This window comes from Camarhynchus parvulus, chromosome 5, assembly GCF_901933205.1.
Source record: "Camarhynchus parvulus chromosome 5, STF_HiC, whole genome shotgun sequence".
In the NCBI taxonomy this organism is placed as follows: domain Eukaryota; kingdom Metazoa; phylum Chordata; class Aves; order Passeriformes; family Thraupidae; genus Camarhynchus; species Camarhynchus parvulus.
Window position 1 is genome coordinate 23614085 of NC_044575.1, and position 23678 is coordinate 23637762.

The following is a 23678-nucleotide window of genomic DNA, read 5'->3' on the forward strand; positions in this document are numbered from 1 at the left end:
AGGAAAAATATTCTTCCAGTTGTAGTAAATAGCTGGATTTTTTGGTTTGGTGGTTTTTTTCATCCCTATGTTTAGTGCTATGTCTGAATACTAGTGCTTCAAAACAAAACAAAAAATCAAAGCACTTGGTATTGTCAAAATTGTTGTGTTATTTTAAACTTTTTTTCTCATGTAAGTGCAACTTCTTGGGGCAGCCCACTGTCAGCACCTGGCTCTGGTAGAGGTTTCCTGACCATTCCTGTTTCCACCAGAGCTTTCATGGTTCAGCCTGTCCCATGCCTCTTGACTTCATTGTCCTCTTCCAAAGAGTGCCTTGTTGGGTAATTTCTTGGGAGTGTGCATATGCTCTTGATCAAGGGGGCTTGGGTATATAGCTAAATCTTTTTAAAGCTGTCCAAATTTGGGGGTGGTTAGAGTATAGATAAAAATGTCCATTTCTGGTCATGACTGCAGAAGGTAAAAAAAGTCTCACAGTGTTTTCATTACTGTCTACACTTAAGTATAATATGAACATAAATTGTGAGGCCTTATTATCCATGCAGATAACATGTATCTTATGCTGCCAGTCACTGATCTGCTCTTAAATCCTCTTACTGTCTAAAGGTGCACAATGGTTACCAGGAGAAGAAACCTCTTTTAAAATAATTTCAAACTTTAATGGAAGCTAAAATCTAATATGAAGCCCCTAAGCTGGAAGAAATAGATCTGTGCCATTTTCTTCCCCTGCAGGTAGTGCCCTCTGATTCTTTTTCAGGTGACAATAATATTGAACAGAAGGACCACGCATCCATGCCCTTCCTGATCCCCACTTTGCACTGACTGTCTCTCACTCAGTTTCAATGCCTTGTACAAAATGACATGCCTATTGCCTTGAAGTCAGCTGTGAGGCTTCAACCCAAAGTTCTTTTTTGTCACTGTTTAGGAGTGTGTGTGTTTGAAGGTGTCAAAGTATATGGAATCATATAAATACAGGTTTCTGAGATCTTGCAGTGGTTTGTGAATAGGCTGAATTTTGGTCTGTGGGTTTCTACAAAAACAGTGAGGTCACCTTGCTGGGCTGTAATACTCCTCTGTGACCAATTTTAGACTGTGCCTATTAGATAACACCAATACTTAAAATTCCAAAAAGAGAAGTCCCACTAAGCTTCTAAGCAGTTCCTTATTTACACTAAATAAATGTATCCTTAGGGATTATTATTTTCTCTAGTACGTGCAGCTAAACAACTGTCATAATTTCTGTTTATGATTTTGTTTATCTGGTAGAAAAGAGTGGTGGAGCAGCTTCGGAAGAATTTGATAGTGAAGCAGGAACAGCCAGACAGTAAATTTCAAATACAGCCATTGGCACAGTCAGAAAACAAACTACAGACACCACAGCCACAACCACTACAACAGCTACAGCAACATCACCATCAACAGCAGCAACAGTCCACAGCACCCTCTCCAAACGTGATAGGATCACAGGTAAAAAGCTACAATTCTTTTTCTTACTAAAGGTGAAGCTCACTGAAAATTAAAAAAAGGAAAAGTGCAGAGAGAAAACTGCAAACTTTCACTTATGCCTGCTAGTGTGCCAAATGAATTTCTTCTTCTATGAATATGCAGATATGGGTCTTTTGGGTTTTTTGGCAAAAATCTCCAATCTGAGTTTAAAAAACAATGTACTGTTTCAAAGTTGAATCATAACCCCACAGAAAACAAGGGTGGCAGTGTATCACCTTTCTTAAAAATAAATGAAAGTTTAGCAAATGAGCCTGTCTTTTCCCTAGCTGAATGAATGAGTCTGACCATACCTAGTAGGTCTCCAGAAACAGTAAATACTTTACACACTCTGTATGAGGTATATGATTAAAATCCTTTATTTTTAAATGTCTGACTAAATGCCCTCTACAAATGTGAACAAAATGCAAGAAAACAGTTCCTTCTTCTTTTTGCTTGGTTCTTTTTAAACAGAGGTAGGTCATACCAAGTAATACTTACCTGAATTTTCAAAGATTTGTGTAAAAGTATGCAATGTTAATTGCAGAGTTCAAGTTTTAGAAAATAGGGTCTTTATTGGGAAGGTGAACTGAATTTTAGTACAGTATAGGATTAGAGACATAATCCCAGAACTCAACAGAGAAAGTGGTTTGCTTAAGAGGGGAATTTCAAGTTTCTCCTGTTCAGATATTTGAATTCACAAAAGCGTGCTAATAAAACAGCTAAAAAATACAGGGAGGTGTTCTGTAAGAAGAAGTGTATATGAAGTCTTTTTTTCCTGTTGATGCAATCTTAGGAGCTCATGTTTACCTGGATAGGCAGATGACAGAATTCACCTATGAAGTTTACTTTATGCACATTGCAATGAATCACACCCACAGCTTTGACCAGTTGTGATTCGCATGTTCCCTTTTTCTGAAAGCAGAGGGGAGAAAAATGGTTGGGCTGTTAGTTCTCTTGTTAACTCAGCAAGTTGGTTTGGATGCACTCTAAAATGCATTTGTGAAGCTTAGCTAATTGTAGTTTTGAGAAAAGTACATGAAAGAAATGAAGCAAACCTAACTAAGGAAAACACAGTTTGAGCAGCAACATCAATATCAAAGCTGAAATGGAATAAAGAAGCAACTATTACTATGTCCTAAAGTATTTATAGGCAAACAGTGGATCACTGTTGTATCAGTGCTCTCTGTTTCTCAGACAGGAAACATGAAAGCAGCAAGCACAGTTTTGTGTTTCTCAGTATCCCACACTTTGAATCCACTCATTAACTTCCAGGTCATCTCCTGGGTTGTAAAAACTGAGGTTTTGTTCAAAGTTAAAGAGCCCTCTAGTGAAACAGTCAAAAAACTGCAACACTCTTCTGACTTTGTACTGTATTACATGGTACAGTGGTACTTGGAAAGTAGTTACAAATTGGAAGGCAGTTTGTCCTGTCCCTTGGATAAATAAGCCAGCTTTTATCCATAACACTTTTCTGGTTTTATTTATGTTGTTAAGATAGGGAAGCATCCTCACTTGTTTCTCCATCTAAGGCTTTGCCTCTACCTTACTGTTTCTCAATCTCTTTCAGCAAAGAAAGGTCAAATACTTTGTCTCTCTATGAACAGTTTGTTCATGCCTGCTTTTGTAAATAACACCTTTTTCTAGGCTGTGTCACTACAGAGAATGTTTTCAGAGATTGTTTTCAGAGCAATCAAATTTAGGAATCCAGGTATATATGCCATAATTAACAGTGACATTTTAATATACATGTGTCCAGTAAGAAGGTCTTTTAAAATTTTCATAAGCAACAAGCCTGCTAAAAGGTCATATTATTGCAATATTATGTGCAATAATGCAGACTCACTATGAATGAGTTTTATTGAATATTAAGTTGAATATTAATTCAACTTCAGTATGAATTAATGCATTGACTACTTTTTAGAATAAGCAATCTAATTAACACTCAGCAAAGTAACGGGGATATTCAAGCTCTATGATCTTCTCACTGAAGCTGTACTCTGAGTACTTGCAGAGTTAGTAGAACCCCTTGGAAAAGTCACAGTCTTGCATTACATGATTGATTACACCTTTCTTTAAAACATTTATGGTTGAATGTAATGCTTGTGAAAATGATACCACGTTACATCTCATTGGGAAAGCTTGAATAATGTTACTGCATTATGGGAATGGAGCCTCTTGCTTTGGAGAAGGTGCAGCAGAGGTTGATAAGGTTGTTAGATCTCTGATAAAAAGTTAAGAAAATAGTGTTGCAACAAGGACAATTTAATTATGTCTGGATTTTTCATAAATGTATAAAACTGAAGCATAAATTATCCCTTGATTTGGCATTATACAGTGAATTTTTTCACACTTGTGCATAATTAGTCCAAGTTAGTGGACATAGTTAGTGGACATAGTTTAATTATTATGAAATTAGAAGCGTGAAAGTAAACTCTGTTTTTGTTTAAGAGAACAGTATTGGTGAAAATACTGAAGCATTCAACGGGAAATATATTATTTTATAAAAAAAAGATGAAGGTCTTGTATGATTAAAGTCAAGTAGTCTAAATCAGGCATGTTCAGAACACAAAGACTGCCTGATCCCTGGTTTTCCATTTTTTCCTCTGTAGAACACAGAGCTGACATCAGGAGGGAATGGTGGCTATTTAGTACTAAGAGCATTTCATCATGTGACTAAAGTTTTGAAGATGCAGTGCTGTTGGTGCAATGGATTTTTTACACCAAAGTGAAAAGAAATAAGATCATTTGCCATTCTGTCAAATGTCATGTGTCATGAGTTTTCTGTTTGCATTGTGTTCTGGTTTTATATGGAGACTCTCACCTTGTTGCTTTTTGAATGGGATTTGTAAAGTTCATTTGCCTCAGCATCTTGGAAGACAGTATATTTTAAAACTGTGAAATGATAGTTGCTTCAGCTTTGGAATTTTGGGCATGGTGTACTGAGGCATTTCAGATAAATGCTGGTATTACATGATTCAAAACCACTCTTTTTAAAACAGCCCAAGAGTAATCATGGTGTCAAACACATGTTCCAAAACTAGCCCATTCCACAGAAGTTAAACTTAATTGCCTGCAGCTGGGCAGACTAATAGCCAGCTCTTACAACTTCAGGACAATCCTACTGATGCTCTTAGGAAAGAAAGTTCAGTACAAGGTAATTGTATGTATCACTAAAGCAGAGACTGGGATGCCCAAAATAAAAATTATATTTTTGTTTTTACAAAAAACAACTTATGAATGTTTTCCCTCCTCTTCCTCTGATTGTGAGGATCACTGTAACTACAGTTTCCATTTGAAAATAGGAGTTTTACTCAGTGAGAAGCTAATTTGCTGCCATGTTTCATAAACTTCCACCTTAAATGTTTGATATTGACAGTGCATGTTTGGAAGTAATATGAAACTAAAAGATCTAAAATACATATGCCACTGCTAACACTTAATTGTAATTTCTCAGGAATTTTTTTTTATTCAATCTGCAGTGCTGCAGGTGATTAAAACAGACCAAACAGGTCCCTCAGATGAGAATGCTTCTAGCTATCCAGTTTTCAGAGGCATAAGATAATGTGCTTGTCTGAACAGCAGGTAGATAGGCTCAGAGCCGCCTTTTCTTTCTCATGCTGTCTATTGTTTCTGACTAACCAACCCACGTCCTGTCTGATACAGAGTGTCTCTGTCTCTTACAGTGTATTTTCTGTTTCCCTTAGAAAACTGTAACTACAGCTTCTATGATCACCACTAAGACACTACCTCTCGTCTTGAAAGCAGCAACTGCGACCATGCCTGCCTCTGTTGTGGGTCAGAGACCTACCATTGCCATGGTTACTGCTATCAACAACAATCAGAAAGCAGTCCTCAGCACTGATGCGCAGAGTGCACCAGTCAACCTCCAGACAACAAATAAGGTCACTGGGCCAGGAGCTGAGGCAGTCCAAATAGTGACAAAAAACACAGTAACTTTGGTAAGCGTTTCATGTGTTTGCCCTGCAGATATGTGTGGGTTTGGTTAACAAGAGGGCTATTGGAAAAAATAAACAGTTAGGGTTTCTCACAGAAAGGAGGATAGTAGGGACATGGTGTGAGTCTTCACTAGCTGACATTGCTAAAGTGATAGTCTATAAGAAAAACATCTTCTCTCCATGTGGGTTGTTATTACTGTTTTGCTTTATAGAATTAAATCAGTGCTGTCATCACCTCTGTGTAGTTTCCCCTGTTAGTAACCGTAGTCATGGAGCAGTAGTGATTGCTTTGCCCTTACTGAATCTATGCTCTGCAGAATTCTTACTCTTTTCTTAGGCAAAGGAGATGTCAGACTTTATTAATTTGATCACTTTGGGTCTTCCTCTTAGGGTTTTTTGCATGATAAAGTCTCTGATGTTAGACACATCCCTTAAGTTTGCCCACTACCATGTCTTCATTCAGCACGTTTTCAAACACATAAATAGATGCTGTTTCTTTAAAAACATGTATTTTGGAAATACAGATTTTGTGCTTTAGCTACATCAGAGTCTTTTCCAGAATGGTTAGCCACCTAGAAATAAAAGAACCAGTGTTTCAGAACTGGATTGTATACGCTTCTTGGTCTGGAAACCAGGCATTATGTAACAACATGACAGGGAAATTTTACTTCTGAAGTAAAGGCTATGGCTTTATTAAACAAAATCCAATTTTTCTCTATTTATGAAAATACAGTTTAATGCAGATGGAAGTAATTTTGCTTCCTAATGAGGCATATATTTGTGATCAGAATAGAGAAGACTATTTGAGTAGAGTTTTTCTACTGTTCTCTTTTCCTGTGTCATCCCTTGCACCACTGTCATCTGTTCTTTGTGTCTGTACTTCATTTCTTTGCTGAATAACTTTGATTTGAGGAGGTAATTCTATTTTAATACTAGTCTATGATTTATGTTTTTATAGCAAATTTCATCAAAAATCAGAATATTTTCCCGAGTACTAATTAATCAGTACAAGACCTTTTTGAAGAAAATTGCAATCTTATGTGGGTGGACAGAAATATAGGAGGGTATAAAATAACATTGACATTAATTTCAGAGAATCTCCCCAGGTACTCATGGTAGCTGGTAGTGCTATTCAGTGGTTAATCATGAGGCAGCTCCATGCAGCTGATTTCAGTTACCCTTTCAGGGAAGCACTTAGGTTTCCTTAAAATCAGATCCTAATTGTTTCAAATGAATGGCCTACTTTTGAAAATTTCAAGTTGTGTATTTAGAGCCCCTCACAGTGTCATTAATATTGCTGAAAGAGTTGTAACTTCCAAATCTTTGCTATTTGCATGAGATGTTCTCTCATTCTTCTGTGTGTCACTCACTATGAAAAGACCATAGCTCATATAACTGAACATCAAAATGTTACTATTTTCTGTCTGTTGTAATGCCATTTTTTAATGATTAAAACAAACACGAGTTTTTATTATCATCAAATGAAATGGTTTTAGATTGCAAAGCACAATAGTTAGTACAGTTGAACTAAAAGGAAATATGTCTGCAATTTATGAAGCAAGATGTGTAGGATCTAGAAAATAAGGTTTAGTTCTGTCTTTAATACCTTTCTAATGAGGAACCTCTTGCTGTGAAAAATTGTTTACAGAGTGAAAACTGAGGACATCAGGTCTGAAAGTACCTTCAGGATGTTGATTTTGGTGAAAAACTTCAAAGCTAAAGTTTCCTCTTACCTCTTACTGAGCTTTCTCATGTTCTTACAGCAGGTTCAGGCTACGCCTCAGCCCATAAAAGTGCCGCAGTTCATCCCTCCTCCCAGACTTACTCCTCGTCCAAATTTTCTTCCACAGGTGAGTAAACAGAGAACAAACAATAGAAGGAGGAACTTAATTATAGCATAGATAGAAGAGACTTTTGATGAACATTGCATGGTGTTTACTGCTGATGTGCTGGAGAAAACTATTCATCCTCAACAGGTTTGCAGATAATAACAAATTTGAGGGTGCAGTCAGTATTCTTCAAGGCAGTGCTGGCATGCAGACAGTCCTAGACAGGATAAAGGAAGAGGACAGCAGGAATTTCTTGAGCCTCAGCATAAGAAAACGCGGTGTTGTACCTGGAATGGACTAACTCTCTGCACAGGTACAGGCTGGGGACTGACTGGCTGAGGAGCTGCACAGATTAAAATGTCTTGGTTGACATCAGCTCAATGAGTGATATGCCCCAACAGCAAAGAAACCTACCAGCATATTGACCTGAACCAGCAGGATTACAGACAGTAGATTCAGGGAAGAGATTATCCACCTTTCCTCAGTAATCATAAAACTGAGTCCAATAAACAGCCTGCAGTTTTGGAATCCCTGGTTGATAAATTTGAATGGAGCATGGGAAGGAAGGCCACTAAGATAGCTTGGGGAGGCAGGAATATATAACCTGTAAGGAGAAGCCAAGGAATCTGGGCTTTTCAAATTTGGAGAAGAGACTTTGGAGGCACCCTAACAGCAGTGTTGTTGCAAGTATCAGCAAGGAAATAAACAAGAAGCTGGAGACATAGAGGCGTAGGTGCTTGGCACGAAAATTAGAGGCAATGCTCATAAATGAAGACAGGGAAGTTTTAGACTGCATATAAGGAAACACTTCTCTCCTTGAAGACAGTTAGGAGTGGAAGAGGCTTGCCAGACATGTTGTGAAAGCTCCATCCTTGAAGTTTTACAAGACTTACCTGGACAAAGCCTTGAGCCAGCCAATCTGCATTTAGTGATGGTCCTGCTCTGAGCAGGAGGTCAAATTAGAGACCTCCTCAGCCACCCTCCACCTGTATGAATTTGTAGTTATGAAATTTGTATATGATGATTATGAATGATCTTGTATGCCGTAAGTGAAATGAACCCATGGAATAGGTGTCATCAAAATTAAAGCATCACCTAAGGCCTTAAATTGCTGTAATTGTTGCTTGATGCTCATGAGCGAAAAAAGAAAAAATTATATGTCTCTAGATTATTCCCAAGTATTTCTGTATGGCAAGGGAGAGTGGCTTCTGTTTTCAGTTGAGTAGTAAAACTTGTGGTTTGCTTTTTTTTTCATGGTTTGGGGAGGACACAGATTATTTCTTTATGTAAAAAAAGTATCTTGGATGAACTACTTCATTTTTATGAAGTATGTGATGCTGTGAATAAAAGTAAATCTTTTGCAAGTGAGAAAGGAAAGTAAAGGCTGCTATCTGATTAAGTTTTGGGTATGGTGAGATCTGTTGGAATGTGACCTAGTTTTTCATGGTAAAATGCTTTATGGAGTATTGCAGGTGGATAGAAATCAAATAAGGAAAAAAAGAACTTTATTTTTAAAGTAATGTGCTCTACTTCTGTACTCTGCAATGATATTTTAAGTCCATTGTTAAAGTACAAACTTAACAGAGACAGGAAATAAGCAAGTATTGGTGATGGAGTTTTGGAAGATTCTTGTGCTCTTTCCTTTCTTGTGAAAGAAGAGAAATGGTTGCATTTACCTGTACGTTCAGCACTTTCAGTAAGGGATTAATATATAATCTTGTCATTTTTTTTGCTTATCAAGATTGGTTGTGCCAATCTATATATTATTTAGATAGGTATCTAAATAATATATAGAATTGACAGATAACAGGTATTTGCTGGAAAAAATAATTTTTTGTTTCAGGGCACAGTCAACTGTTCATAATTTCTTGGAGGTTCATTACAAAGCCCTGAAACACTTCTAATACAAGCGCCTCAGCTGTGCCTGTAAATATCACATGGATTTTTTTGGCCTGTAAAACCAGGATGTTAATTTAGATACAGATAAGGCATTTGGCAATAAACATTCTGTATAAGTATCTGTACATCCAAATACCATTTCAGGGATGGTGACTATATATGCAAATGTTATGGATGGGTTTTATATAAGTAGACTTGAAAATGTGGTGCTTTTTTCTCTTAACATACTTAGGACAGTATGCTAAAAATGACGTTATCTAAAAAAAATCAAGCAGCCTCCTGCAGATTATATAGGATGAGTTGAAAGACTTAGTGAAAAGCTGACCTGAAATACTGATATACAAATATCTGGGGTTTTTTTTTCTTTTTCTTATTTTGTTTTTGTAGGTTCGACCTAAACCAGTTGCCCAAAATAACATTCCTATTGCCCCTGCACCTCCTCCAATGCTTGCAGCTCCTCAGCTTATTCAGAGGCCTGTGATGTTGACAACGAAGTTCACACCCACCTCTTTACCCAACTCTCAGAACTCCATCCATCCAGTTCGTGTAGTTAATGGGCAGACAGCAACCATAGCCAAAACCTTCCCTATGGCACAGCTCACCAGCATCGTGATAGCAGCACCGGGGACCAGGCTCGCTGGGCCTCAGACTGTACAGATCAGCAAACCAAACATTGAAAAACAGGTACAGATAAAGAGCCTACTAATGCAAGGTACTGGGTTACTGTGCAGGTGTGGAGAGGATGACCGCCAGGGAGAAGTTTTCAGTGGGTACTGGAGATAGTCATGTTCCAATGGCAGTACAAATTATGGAATGACTTGCAGCTCTTGGGATAGATGTTACCATTTCCTTTAATATGGGCCATTGGCACCTTTTTCTCCTGCTTCAGTGTTTTTATGCTCCCTCTACTGTTTGAACATCAGTAGTTCATAAGCAGGCTACATTGTAGGATTTGACTAGCATCTTGAAGAACAAATACAAGCTGAAATCCATCTTCATATCAAGCCCTTTTGTTTTTCAAAGGGTGGTTATGTGAAAGGCAAAAATTGCACAAAATTGTAGGGATATTTAATCAGATAAATGTGGCCATTTCTTCCATGATCTCTTGATCTTGCAATCTTGTGATTGGAGGCAAAATAGTCTCACTCAGCTTCTGAAGTCTGATGGTTCCCTGTGTCTAAATCAAATTGAATGAGTAGAAAGGAGACCTTCAGAAGCAGAGAAGTCTGTATATTTAAAGTCTGTTTCCAGAAAAGACTTCTGTAAGTCAGAAGTCACTACTTAAGTCTGTGTGGATTGCAACTGAGAGTCCTTGCCAGTCTGCTCAAGTAAAGCAATATTCTGATTCACTTTTAACTCTTTTGTATATTGTATGTTAGTAATAGTGTAACATTGTATACTATAACATATTGCATACTGTAACATAATATTTATGTAATTTATATAGATAATAGTAGTATATATGTCACTTATAACTCTTTCCTAGACTAATGTGCCTTGAAGCTTCCTTTTTTCTGCTTTTGAAATACTTATAGAGACTGTGAAAATCATGTGCATGAAAGTTGTGCTCATGCTCAGTTCTGCTTGTGAAGTCTCAGGAGTAGGTTCTTGCATACCTTAGGGCTGTTGCACAGGCTAGTCAGCAATGTGTGTCCTTTCCATGTGAAGTTGTACTTCTACAATATTTGACTTTTGATGCCTGTTCCTTTTGATGTCAGCAATATTCATTTGCTCTTTGAATAATTATTGGCAACTACAGAGAAACATTGAAGAATGGTGATGGTTCAATCACACATGAAATTTTCTGTATAGTTTCTCCATATCTTAAAGGGAAAAGTTTTTCTGTCTGTAGCTCACCTTGCTCAGTTTATAGCCTCAACATCCATGCTGTAGGCTGAGGGATGTCATGCAGAAGATTTATGACTTGAGAAAAGAAAAAGGCTTCAGAAACATCTGACATTGAGGAGTTCAGAGAGACAGTTTTTGAGCCATTCCTAATTCTATAAAATACAAAGACTGAGGAGTGAGAAGTACAAAATGTATGTGCCATGCAGAGGGGTTTTTAAGTGGAAGTCTTGATGGGGTGAGTTTTCTTAAAGTGTCTGTTATTCCCATACATTACAGTGATTTCTGTAATGAAGTTAACTCTTAAAATCACTATTTTATCTTGTGTGGCTGTGTGGGGTAATGGATTGGTGACAAGGCTGTTTCATTCTTTGTTAAATGAAAATACCTTACTTAACATTCCTCTCGCATCAGATTCCTCAATTAAGTCTTTGTTAGTACACTGTCAGCTTTAAACATTTTCTCTCCTGTATTTGTGAAAGTATTTGTTCTGCTTTAATAGTCAAAGTAAAAAAGTCATTCTTATCACTGAATGTGAGAAACACTGTTTTCTTGCAGACTATTAAACCACATGTGGAAACAGAAGAGAAGCAAACAGAAAGTCGTACAGTTACTCCACCTGCTGCACCGAAGCCAAAACGAGAAGAAAATCCACAGGTATCAGAACATACCCAGAGCTTTCTTTTAAGAAAAAAAAAAAAGGACACTGTCCTTCAGAAAATATTTTTTCCCTCTGTTCCCTCAAGACTTCTTAACTTTAACATTCCATACGTTCCTGTTAGACAGCAGTAGTTGATAAGACTACAGAAAAAAATCTAAATAGATGTAGTGCATTGCACTTTTCAGTTCTGGAACACATTTGGCTTCTAAGTCTTTTGTAAGTTAGAAGATCGTCATTTCTCCATGATTCTTCCATCAAACGGGTTTTAGATTACAGAGTTGATTTGCACTCCTTTGAGGTTTTAGACTCTGGAGTTATTCTCAAAGCTGAAGAAATGTGTGTTTTTCTTTATAAAATATTTCTACTCTGGTGAGCAGGAAGGAAAGAGTCACATTCTGCTTGTGTTTTAGCCCAGTTTAGTTTGGGGTGAAAGAGCTTTGGAACTGATTACAGCTAAATGCTCTGCTACATTTATTTCCATAGATGGATTCAAATTGACTGTTGTGTGAGTTCTAACTGTTGTCAGTTAGACAACAAAATTCTGATTTTCACAGGTCTCTGCATTAAAATTAGAATCCTCCAAGAAACTCATAGCCCTTAGCAAATAGCAAATCTAAGCTAGAGTTGGCTCCTTGTAGTTCACAATAGATGGAGAATGATCTTAAACTAGCAATATTTTTCTGGCAATTGAACTGTGTTGGTATCTTCTAATAGTCAGTTCAGTGCTGGAATGGAAGTAGAGAAACTGCTCTCTTGTTCCCAGCTCTGCCAACTCTGTGATCATGAGCAATTGGTATTTCTCAGTATCTCAGGCTAGGTTCCCATCTAGGAAATGGGACTCTTGTCTTTTTCCAAGAAGTTTGACATGCATGAATGAAAAGTGATTTATAGAAGCAAAGTATCACTAAAAATTATTTTGGTGCTTAGTTACTGGTCAGCTACCTTTAAAGGGCATAAATGACTCATCCTAACAGTTGCACTTTTCATGATCTTTTTTCTTCCCTCTCACAGAAACTTGCCTTCATGGTGTCTCTGGGACTAGTTACTCATGATCACCTGGAAGGTAGGAAAAATGTCTTAGTTTGGTTGTTCAGCTCCTGGTTTCATGGTCATTCTAAATTGGAAGTAGGATTCCAAGCTATTTCTTGTAATAAATGCAGTATTTTCTTGTAGAATACTACCTTTGGGATGTCTGTACTCTTGATCTAACTTAGTTTGTTGTGCATGTTTTTGTTCTTCTTATGACATTGAAACAAAGCATAAAGTTATTTATGCAGTGGAGCAGAGGTTGGGAAGAAAGTGTATGCTCTGATGGTAGAAATCTGTGGCAATACCAATGCCTTCTGGAGAACCCCTCTATCTGCAAAGATACACCACAGATAATTTTACTGTAACCTATGCCTAGATTTTTCATTTATTTTATGATTTCATGGGACTGTAATTTGTAATGAATGAGTTAATGGATTATAATTTGATTTATAATTTAAACTTCTAATCCTATACATTGAAAGACAGCCTATCATTTCAATCACCTGCATATTTCTGCTCTGTATTTTTAAGTATCAGCAAGGTTACCAGAGGCATTTTTTAAGATCCCAGTTATACTGACCACGAGTTTTAAGTGTCTTAGTCGAGGATTACTTGGTGAGAAGAAGAATTTAATCAGTTGCTTGAGCACTGTATTTGTATTCCTTGTCAGCTCTTAGTTTTCAAACCTTCAGAAGTCAAAAGTATAACACAGTTGCCTGTACTCGGCATGACTGGTGTTCTATAGAAATCTTTGCAGCACTTCTCACATGCAAACTGAATTCTGTGGACTTTATATAATTTCTGAGATCCATTCTTTTCTAACCTGAATGCTTTGTTTTACAAGAAATCCAAAGTAAGCGACAAGAGAGGAAAAGAAGAACAACAGCAAATCCAGTGTACAGTGGAGCCGTTTTTGAGCCCGAGGTATTAATTTTTTGCTGGGGGAAGCTGGTATTTTCATTCTGATCTTGAGTGTCTTTCTAACATCTTGCTACCTTGTAAGCTTTCTCAGTTCTAACTAGAAAGGCAAGCTATCATTTATAGTTCAAAAGGCCATTGCAATGACACGATGCTCAGATTTTTAAATAGTAAATACACTGGGGTGTTTCTAGTACTTGTATCTTTTTCTGCCTTCTCCTGTATAAACCTGGCATCAAATGGCAATGTGTGTTGGTCTGCTTGCATATCAGCCTGAAGCAGTTCAGATATCAGAAGCAGTGTAAAAAAGCTAACCTTTCTGAAGGTGTGCTTCAGAAAACACAAAAGCCAGTAATCTCGCTTAGTACTTACTGTGCTGTTCCTCAGCTACTGCATGTAATTATTGCCAGAAATGTTCCCCAACAGAAATTGTTCCATTGTTCCCTGCAGCGCAAGAAGAGTACAGTGACGTACCTGAACAGCACAATGCATCCTGGGACACGTAAAAGAGGTGAGGTATACCCAGACCTGTCTCCCTGCCCAGTGCCTCTCCCTCCACATTGCTTTTGTAGTCCCCATGTCAATTTGAAGAGCAAAACAAAAAGGACTCTACAGTACTTCATTTGTCCAGTAAATTTCCATGGTAGGCAAAGACCATGACCTCTAGGGATTAGCATGGCAAGATCTATTAGGCAGCTCAATGTTTCATTTCAGTTTCACTCCCAGAAAAACCCAAACAAAACCCACCCAATTCACTAGATATTCACTAGAAATGTGAGATGTTTGAACATCATTTAGTTATGAAGCTGCTGTAAAGATCCCCTTGTTAATGACTAGGCTGTATTTTTATTATCAAGAAGTGGTTGTGGGAAGAGCATCTGTGCCCTGAATAGGAGGGGAAGCTTAGTGTGACAAAAGCCTTGTTTCCTACTGGGAATAGGGATGGGTCCTTCAAAAGAACTTGCCCTGGGTGAGAAAAGCTATCATGCTCACACTAAGCGCTTTAACTGCAACCAGAGTGCCACTTGTCCTAAAATGAGAGATGATCTTTCATATAGGCATGCAGTATTATTCAGAAGAAATCCTTCTGTAGAACAGGTAAAATTTTAAGACTTAGTTTATGGTGAAACAGGTGAAACAGAACAGTGTGGGAGAGAATGTTATGCCATTATTTGTGCATGGCATTGACCACACCTACCTGACAATGTTTACCTGATTTTTGATGATTTTCTACAGTCCTTAAAGACTCATAATACCTTCTCTATCCTAAGTTTTCTGTCTAAAAAAGTAATAAATCAGATTTTAAAAAAATTAAACCAGTCTCTCTCTCTCTAGTACTGACCAGTTCCATTATCTTTTGGGGGTTTTGTCTGCAAGATGAAATATTAATTTGACATATTCTGTTCTTGATCCATGTTTTCAGTCCAGCAGACAATGTGGCAAAGCTGACACTTCTGCAGCTATGCTGTTTTTAAATAAAAGATGTGTTTCTGCTGCTATCCCCTAAAAACATTAAATGTATTTTTTAAAATGATATTATGTAGATATTAAATAGAGGGGTTTTGCATTTACTCTGTGGATAAGTAAATGTTCCTTCTTCTAGTAATGATCTCTTAATTTTATTTTAGACCTTATAGTGAACAATTACTGTATCAATGAAAATGATTGTATGCATTTGTACTTGATACTCTCTTACCTTGTTTTTGCAACTGACTATTATACTTTCTATTTTTTCATCACACCCTATTGTGAGTGAGCCTTTATGATGCATCAGCACCAAATTAGTAGCATGTGTTTTCAATTGACAAAAGATGTGGAAGTATACATTTGTTCTGTAATTTAATACAGCAATATATTGAGTGAAAAGCTTTTGTAAGCATTTGCCCTTGAGAGCTTTAGTTTAATTATAGATGGTGCTGAGCATGTCAGAAATTTCACCTGTGGACATCACTAGCAGAAATCCATTTCCAAGGACATACTTAGTGCTGGAACATATCCAGACCTTAAATGCAAGGTTTAGCATGTTAATGGGTATAGACTGGCAATCTGTAAACATAAGATCTGGGGAATTATTCCTAGATCCTAACTCCTTTATGTTTACATATCTATAAATTACCTGGGAGAAGGAAGGCACAAATGATGATTGCATATTGGGTTTTTTGCTGTCTTGCTTTTTATTTGTAATTTTATAAGAATTGTATGAAGACATTTTGCACATCTGCTAGTCTAAAGGAGTATCTAGGCATTGTGCATAATCAAACATACTTGGCTGAGAAAATCTAAGAGAGAACACAGAATTTGGAGTGGGTTACAGTAGAAGACCAGTGATAGGTTAAAACTGATATTAGTTATGGGTCAGAAAACAAGACCTGTTCTTAGGTAGCCTTATTTAAAAGATGTACCAGTAGGGTAGAAAGTGCTGATCTGTGAACTGAGAGGTTTAAAAATGGGGAAGAAAAGTAGGAGGGTGGTGAGTGTTGGCCTCTGATAAAGGATTTAACCTCTGTGTAGATTTATGCTGGCACTTAGAAAGATAGGGAGGTGTGGGATAACAGCAGAAAGAATTTAATAGTAGTTATTGTAGCTTCTGTGGAGCTTTGATGCCAACATTTTTCCCCTAAAACCTGAATAGCCTCATTTTTAGGAGTAGCAACTGTCCCCATGCTGCTTTTGTGGGAATAATTCTTTGACCCTCTACAGAGCTTATTTCTATTTCCTTCTGAAATACATCTTTTAAATGTTCTTTCCTTGCAAAATTCTGCTTAAAGATTTCTAAAAAATGTTTAAATCTTTGCTTCTGTCCTTCCACTTGTGACTTTTATATTAACTTCCTCTCTGTGCTACATCATTTCCTTTTTCACGCTAGCCAATGAGGACCACTGGCCAAAGGTATGTAAGATCATTTTTCCTTTCTTTTTTTTTGTTTCGTTTGTGTTCCCTGTTGTTAATATATAGGTCGTCCACCTAAATACAACACGGTGTTGGGGTTCGGGGCTTTGACCCCCACATCCCCTCTCTCCAGTTATCCCGACTCCCCTGAAAATGAAAAGACAGAGAGCACATTTACTTTTCCCGCAGCTGTTCAGCCTGTGTCCCTGCCTAGTCCCAGCTCCACAGACGTAAGTAACTCTTGGGGAGGGGTTACTTTTAGAAAGTTATGCAAAGCAGGCTCAAGGAAAATCATTGCAGGTGTTTGTTTCTTTAATCTCACTCATCGTTTGTCCTGATTCAGTGCAGTGAAACAGTCCAGCATTTTTTAACACCCTTTTTTCCTCCTGCACCTGTGTTGTTATCCTGTAGAGATTTTATTTTTAACTCCTTCAGTGGACTGAAACATTGGGAGATCCAGGCATGCTAGATGAGCTCATTTCCTTTGTGTAGTTTCTGAGATCTTGTCTGACTGAATTGAATCTGTCATCCATGGAAAAGGGCCAGGGGGTGTGTGGGGTGGGTGGAGAAGAGGAGAATGAAAAGTATTAATTACTGGCCATAATAACAAAAAGTTGTGTTTCTATAATGAGAGAAGGATGGACACTGCTTCATCATGCAGAACAGCCAGGAGCAGCATTTGTGGCACTGATGTGGCAGAAAGTGTGTAGGACTTTTCAGTCTGGGTAAAACAGTCCTCAGGAGCTGGAATGTACTTTCATTTAAGAGCTTGCTGGTATTTACAGGCATAGCTTAAGAATTAAAAGGTGCTTGGTTATTTCTTCATACTGGCACTACGCTCTCCTTCTGCAGTTCTGCTTTTAGAAAAGACAGTCACATATAGTTGAGGCCCAACCATCTGAAATGGCCTTTAAGGAAAAGCTGGGTTGTTCTATTTTCATCTGTATAGTTGCACCATTGTAAGAACATGGACTGAGACACCAACTCTACTGACCACGTAGAACAGGGAATAGAGGCCAGTTCCTTGCCTCTGAGCTGTACTTGTTCTGCAGAGGTAACAGGAATTGGAGTAGTGCAAGTGTGTCTGAAGCACTGAAATAAATAGATGCAATTCAGATAGCCAGGGAATACACACGTGGAATTACAAGGTTCTCTTTTATATAGTCATTTTTTAGAGCAGGATAGCACATGACTGCAAAAACCCTTTCCTGACAGCCAAATAAATGGGACTGTGGAATAGCCCCTCATGGATACAATGGGACAGCTCCATCTCTGGGGACTTTTAAAAATACAAAGTACAGATGACTTGCAAATGTGCTGAAGAGCACATAGTTTACACTGGCCCCAAGAGAAGGACTGGATAATGTGGTGGGGGTCTTTTCCATCTCTCATGTGTGTGTATACTGCTCAGTCTTTTCCTACTGTGTAAGAGCTCTCAGAAGAGTATGATGAGTTGCCCTCTTTTCTGCAGTGCCTATGAAAATTGCAAATCAGGCCAAGCACTTGGCATGAGGCACAGTGGACCAGAACAGCCTTCTTGAATTTTTCCTGAAATGTTATTCTCTGAATGACAGGGAGAAATTTTGAAGGGAGGATGAAGCAGAAACTTATGATAGGATTGGTGATAAGGATGAAGGGGTAGAAAGTAGGTCTAGAACCTGGGAAAAGGAAGGAAATAATGCACTAGGCAGGATTGAGCAAAACCTCTTTTTTTTTTTCCTCTCCCTTTTTTTTTCCCTTTTCCAATTTGGCAATTGTCTTGCCAAATGGTTATGTGAGCCACTTATGAGGCACTTGATTATGTGTGGTTCTCCCTCATGCAGTAGTGGCACATTCACCTGGAAAATAGCAATTGCCTTCGAAGGTCAATTACTCAGCAATACGAATTGTGCAAAAATCTCTGTTTTAGTGATGATTCAAGTATTTGGTCACAAAATGCCTTCTTATTAGTGAACATTTATATCAAAACAGAGTTTGAATTGAGAGAAGCATTGTAGAACTTTCAGATTGCAAAGTCAAGCCCATAAAAGTTAGAATATGCCGGAATTAGTATTGCTTCTGATAATTTAATTCACTTACATCATACACTATGATCATCTTTATTTATATGATCATGAACAAATGTTGCAGAATATTTAGTTTTCCCATTTTATTCCAGTTAAATGTACATATAAGTATAGATATTACAAACTCAAGCACACAAACTGCTTTTGTTACTGAATTATTCGGTTCAGTTGCCTAAAGCCAGGCCCCGCTGCTCTAGACACTTTATCAAAATAAATGAAACTGTTAGCTGTCCAGAAAGCTTAAATTTATTTTCCCTTGTGGGACCCTTCCCTGGTCCCTTGTGAAGAGGAAGTAGAACAGAAAGTGATGTTAAATCACCTTTTATGGTATCTGTTCTGAAATTATTCTTCGGTCACTCCAGGCTGTAGTGTGTCTGAGCAGCCTCAGTGAGTTCTGCCCTAGCCTAAGCTGGCTGGCTGTAGCCTACACAAAGCTGCTTCAGAAGCTGAGGTTAGTGGTGCATGTCACAACAACAATACCAACCCCCCCTTTATGCATATATTTATGAACTGCCCATAAGACCTGGGGCAATTCTTTGGAATCAAACACAGGCTAGGATTTTGGTAAGGACAGTTGTTAACTCTGAGGAATTGCCCTGAAGTTTGCATTACCAAAAATAGGACTGTGAATTCTGTGCATGTGTGTTGGCATCTCTGTGCATTCAGCTGCACTGTGCACTGGTCACCTGTATCACTACAGGTTTTGCAGCACTCAGTTGAATTTGAGACATTCTGGGCCTAAATTTGTAAGTGTCTCCCCTTAAGAAGAAACTGCATATGTGTCTCTTTTGTAGGGCTCTTTCTGCAGGATATGAGACATAACAGGTTTGGTTTTCAGCACACCAATATTTTGCACTTTGTTACCAAGAGCCATTGTGTAGTCTGTAGCAATTACTGCATCTTAAGATACGTAATTCTCTAGAATAGAATTTTTTTTCTAAAGTGAGAGATTCCCCTCTTAAACTTCTCCTTATCTTGAAAAGGATTTTATTTTAGCTTATATGATATCTCTTGCCTGCTGCCTTTTCCTTGTACTCAGAGAATGCAGGATAGAGGAAAAGAAGTTCTTCCAGCCTGGTTACAACACATCACTTCACAAGAAGCATGAAATGTCACTCATTTAGATCTTCATTTAACACTGAGGAACTCTTTGGTGTTAAAGGTGAAGTAATTCCGTAACTCAGCTCTCAACTGTCCCTGGGAGTTACGGATCCAAAATATGGCACTGAAAATTCACTGAAGATTGATCCTTTACAAAACATGAAATCAGTGTTAACTTTGGGAATTTAGAAGAGCTTTCCCTTTGAAGAAGGCCCTCATCAGCCATAGAACTGGGAAGTAGAAACCTGAGCAGATTGCTCATGTGTCGTTCTTCTTACATGTGTAGTATGTCATCCATAGTGGAGATTACTGTAATTTTTCTTGTCTGGCTCCTTAATGTGTGAGTGCACGGCCAAATCTGCTATCCCTCCAAACTGATAGAAATTGTTTGCATGTGTGAGGAGATGATCTGTGCCAAAATGAAGCCTTGCATAGGCTGGTATTTCATACAGGAGAGTGTGTACCCACAGTTCTGCTCCACACACACATCCTATGATTGCAGTCTTGCAGATCTGGTGTGCGTGAATCTTTGTTGTGGGTCAGTGACAGGGTGCACTTGAGATGCCAGATGGGGCCTCGGACATGTGGAGTTGCCAGGAGAGCCCAGTGGTCAGAGGAGAGGGTGGAGTGCCCCTTGCTTCCTCTAGGATCGCTGAGCCACCTTTCTATCATGCCTCTTCATTCAAATATCTGAAAATCAAATCAAAACGGGGTGGGGAGAGAGCGAGAGAAGAAGAAACAAAAATCAGACCTGCCTTTTTGGGATGTTAATGGCTGTAGAGAAGAACTCTCTCTGATGGAAATGCAATAGTAACTAAACCTTGTTGTTTTAAAAGACAGAGCTAGTCATTTTTTCAATTCTTTCTTTTTAAAAATGTTAGAAAATCTTTCTTGGTACTCTTTCATCCTAGCTCTCAGTCTATGTTAGTGATGAAACAATCCACTCTCTGTCGACAATGAGAAAGTTTTGAGTCACAGCTTTTTTGGTGCAACTTGAGGAAGCCTAAGTGAAGTAAAAAGAATTGTCTCAGAGCATAATTCATTCTATTCTTTTTCATTTAGAAGCACAACACCTTTTCCCTACAGTTTCATTTTTAAAGGTGACCTAAATATTTAACAGTGTTCTTTTAAGTCACTCAGTTGGGGTTTCTTACATACTATTACTGGCAAGAGACAGCCTAATCAGCATTCTGGGAGTGGAGTTGGGCTTACATCCAAAAATCAGGAGGGTTAAGAAAGTGGGTAGCTCATCACTTCAGGCAAATAAAAAGATCAGGGTAAAGAGGGAATCTTAAAGAAGAAGGGCTGTGGGGTAGCAGTAGTTAAGAGAAGCTATAGTAATAAGTGTTTGCTGTACCATTTTCCTTTGGGAAGACAGAGGAGTGTTTGGGAGGAGAGATGTCAGTGTTTCTGACATCTGGCATGGTTTTCCTGTTTCACAGTCTAAAAAGGGCTTGACCTTTTGGAATCACCTTAAAAATAGTTGGTGCTGTAAACCTTGAAATCAACTAAGATGTAGATATCAAAGGTCAAAGTTCACTTTTTGCCTTCTCTCTTGTTTTCTCTCACCCAAACCCTTTCCCCTTAATTTTGTAGGGTGATATCCATGAGGATTTTTGCAGTGTTTGCAGAAAAAGCGGGCAGTTGCTGATGTGTGACACATGTTCACGTGTTTATCACCTGGATTGCCTGGATCCGCCTCTGAAAACCATTCCTAAGGGCATGTGGATCTGTCCCAAATGTCAAGACCAGGTATTGTTTGACAGACAGCGAGTTATGTGCAATGAATGTGAAGATTTTTTGGTGTTAAAGAGAATAACCAGATTGCTTAGGTTACTTAGACCAAGACAGCCTGACGCTGAACAAATCTATTTCATGTGCTATAAGGCTTGTGTGAATTTCATTGAATTATTACCTCTTTTGGAATGTGTGCTAATACAGAACTGTCAGGTCTTGCTTCTGAATTCGTGGTCTTTATTTGTTACCCTTATCTTTTTACTCTTTTTCTGGATCAAAGTATGCAGACTTTTTGAAAGATTATCTACCACCCATAGAAATTCTGCTGTTCATTTTAAGCTCATTGTTTCTTCAAAAGTTATTAGTATATTCTTCTGGACAAATAAATAAAGCATTTGCACAAGCCCACCTCAATAGATAGAGCAGATATAAACCCCTGCTTGCTTATATAAATCAAACATTAGAAGGTCTGATCCCTGTCTTCAGTGATCTCTTCAATAATATCATCCAGCATCAGTATAATGAGTATAGGTGAACAGTTTCCTTCTAGATCATTCTCTGAAAATGTACACTTGAAGTGAGCAGGTGATATTTTAATATTTTGTTTATAATTGCATTGAGATTGCATACAAGATGAAGAAGTAAACTGTTGTATTACTAGTCCTTCTTTGGAGCTCTAGGAGTCACAAAGGGTTGCTGATAATAGGCAGTCTGGAGCTGTGTCCTGTCTAATGCAGCTCATTGCTTGGTCAGCCACGTGGCCTTTGGTGCACCAGTGGTAGCATGAGAAAACAGCCTAACCTATGATGTGCTGCTCAGAAGAATGAAAATGCAAAACTCAAGTGACTTGGTCAGTAGTTGCCAGAGAGGAGGGAGTATTTGACTTGGGTACTCCTGCTCTTGCCTACTCCCACCTTATCCCTACTCTTCATGTTTCTGTGATAGCTTCCAACAAAATTAAGGAGGAAATCTAAGTAACTTCACTGTAAACTGACCAAGTCCTCTTATCTTCTGAGACACCACTCTGATCCTGTACTAAAAGTATGTGTCTTTCCTCTTAAAGTTTGTTAGGAAGCAAAATGTAGGAAGGATCTGAAAGACATAAATGGTGCTTACCCTTATAAAGAGAGTTTGACGAGTCTATTAAGATGATTCTGATAAGAAGGAGTGATGGGAGAGTTTCATGTTTTATTAGCCAGAAGTGTGATGTTTGAATGGAGGGTGCGGAGACTCAGCTGCAGCATGAAAACTTCTTTCCCAGAACAACTAAGATCAGCGATTTGACTGAACCATGAAGTAATGTTTATGTCTCCTGGCAAGTTTTGAGTTCAGATATACTATCCTTTCATTCCTCTTTTAAGTTGTTCAGTATCATTAGCAGACTTTATTTGTGGCTATGGAGGGAATTTAAGAAAATGCTGACATTTGTAAGAAATAGGGTTGCTTTGTGGGAGCCACAATACAGTTGTGAATAATTCCCTCTGTTAAATCTCAGATCAGGTCTGTGAAGCTTCTTGTTAACAGGGCTGAGGCTAATGATAGCCATGAAAGAAAATCCTCAATCTTTCCCTCTTTCTCTCTCTCCTTTTTGCTTTCTCTGAGATAGGTTTTTTTACCAGCTAAATCTCTATGAAAATTTTCTTTCAGATGCTAAAGAAGGAGGAAGCAATCCCATGGCCAGGAACTTTAGCAATTGTTCATTCATATATTGCATATAAAGCAGGTAAGAAAATGATGAACACTTTTCTTTCACTTTTAATAATGGAAGATGTTATTTTTGGAATGGGATAGAATGGTACTTCCTTTACAAAAGGAAATTTTGTCATACAAAAGGAAATAACCTTAATCACTAGTGAAGTGAAAATAGCAGTCTAAATATTTCTTAAGCCTGTCATGCTCGTGTATGTAGGTAAAATTTTGGAAGTGATTCAGTGCACAAGTTGTTAAGCGTTGGTTTAAACACAATTCCCCTCTTTACATGAAGCAGTTTAGACCCTCTATCCATCCACTATTGTAAGAGAAATATTTAAAATATTCTGTTTAATATACTGTTTTGCAGCAAAAGAAGAGGAAAAACAGAAACTACTTAAATGGAGTTCAGATTTAAAACAGGAAAGAGAACAACTAGAGCAGAAGGTCAAACAGCTCAGCAATTCTATAACAGTGAGTATTGTTCTCCCAAATAACCCTTGACCTGTGTTCTGGTACCACAATGCAGGGAGAAAACTATTATAGAGCAACTCCCTCTACTAGATCTGTCATCCAC

At 38.1% G+C, this 23678-nt stretch overlaps 1 protein-coding gene across 8 annotated transcripts in view; it reads left to right on the top strand.

The window, feature by feature from the left end:
- Positions 1–23678, top strand: part of PHF21A (PHD finger protein 21A) — a 133582-nt gene that overhangs the window by 99109 nt on the left and 10795 nt on the right. For 6 of the 8 annotated variants that reach the window (XM_030949286.1, XM_030949288.1, XM_030949284.1 and 3 more), the window contains 12 exons: positions 1264–1464; positions 5187–5441; positions 7202–7288; positions 9554–9850; positions 11570–11668; positions 12684–12735; positions 13546–13625; positions 14070–14130; positions 16575–16738; positions 21272–21427; positions 23060–23135; positions 23472–23575. In XM_030949286.1, coding sequence (XP_030805146.1) covers positions 1264–1464; positions 5187–5441; positions 7202–7288; positions 9554–9850; positions 11570–11668; positions 12684–12735; positions 13546–13625; positions 14070–14130; positions 16575–16738; positions 21272–21427; positions 23060–23135; positions 23472–23575 — 1632 coding nt within the window. Of the gene's footprint in view, positions 1–1263; positions 1465–5186; positions 5442–7201; positions 7289–9553; positions 9851–11569; positions 11669–12683; positions 12736–13545; positions 13626–14069; positions 14131–16485; positions 16509–16574; positions 16739–21271; positions 21428–23059; positions 23136–23471; positions 23576–23678 lie in introns of all 8 variants that reach the window. The other 2 variants (XM_030949291.1, XM_030949292.1) reach the window with 2 other exon arrangements.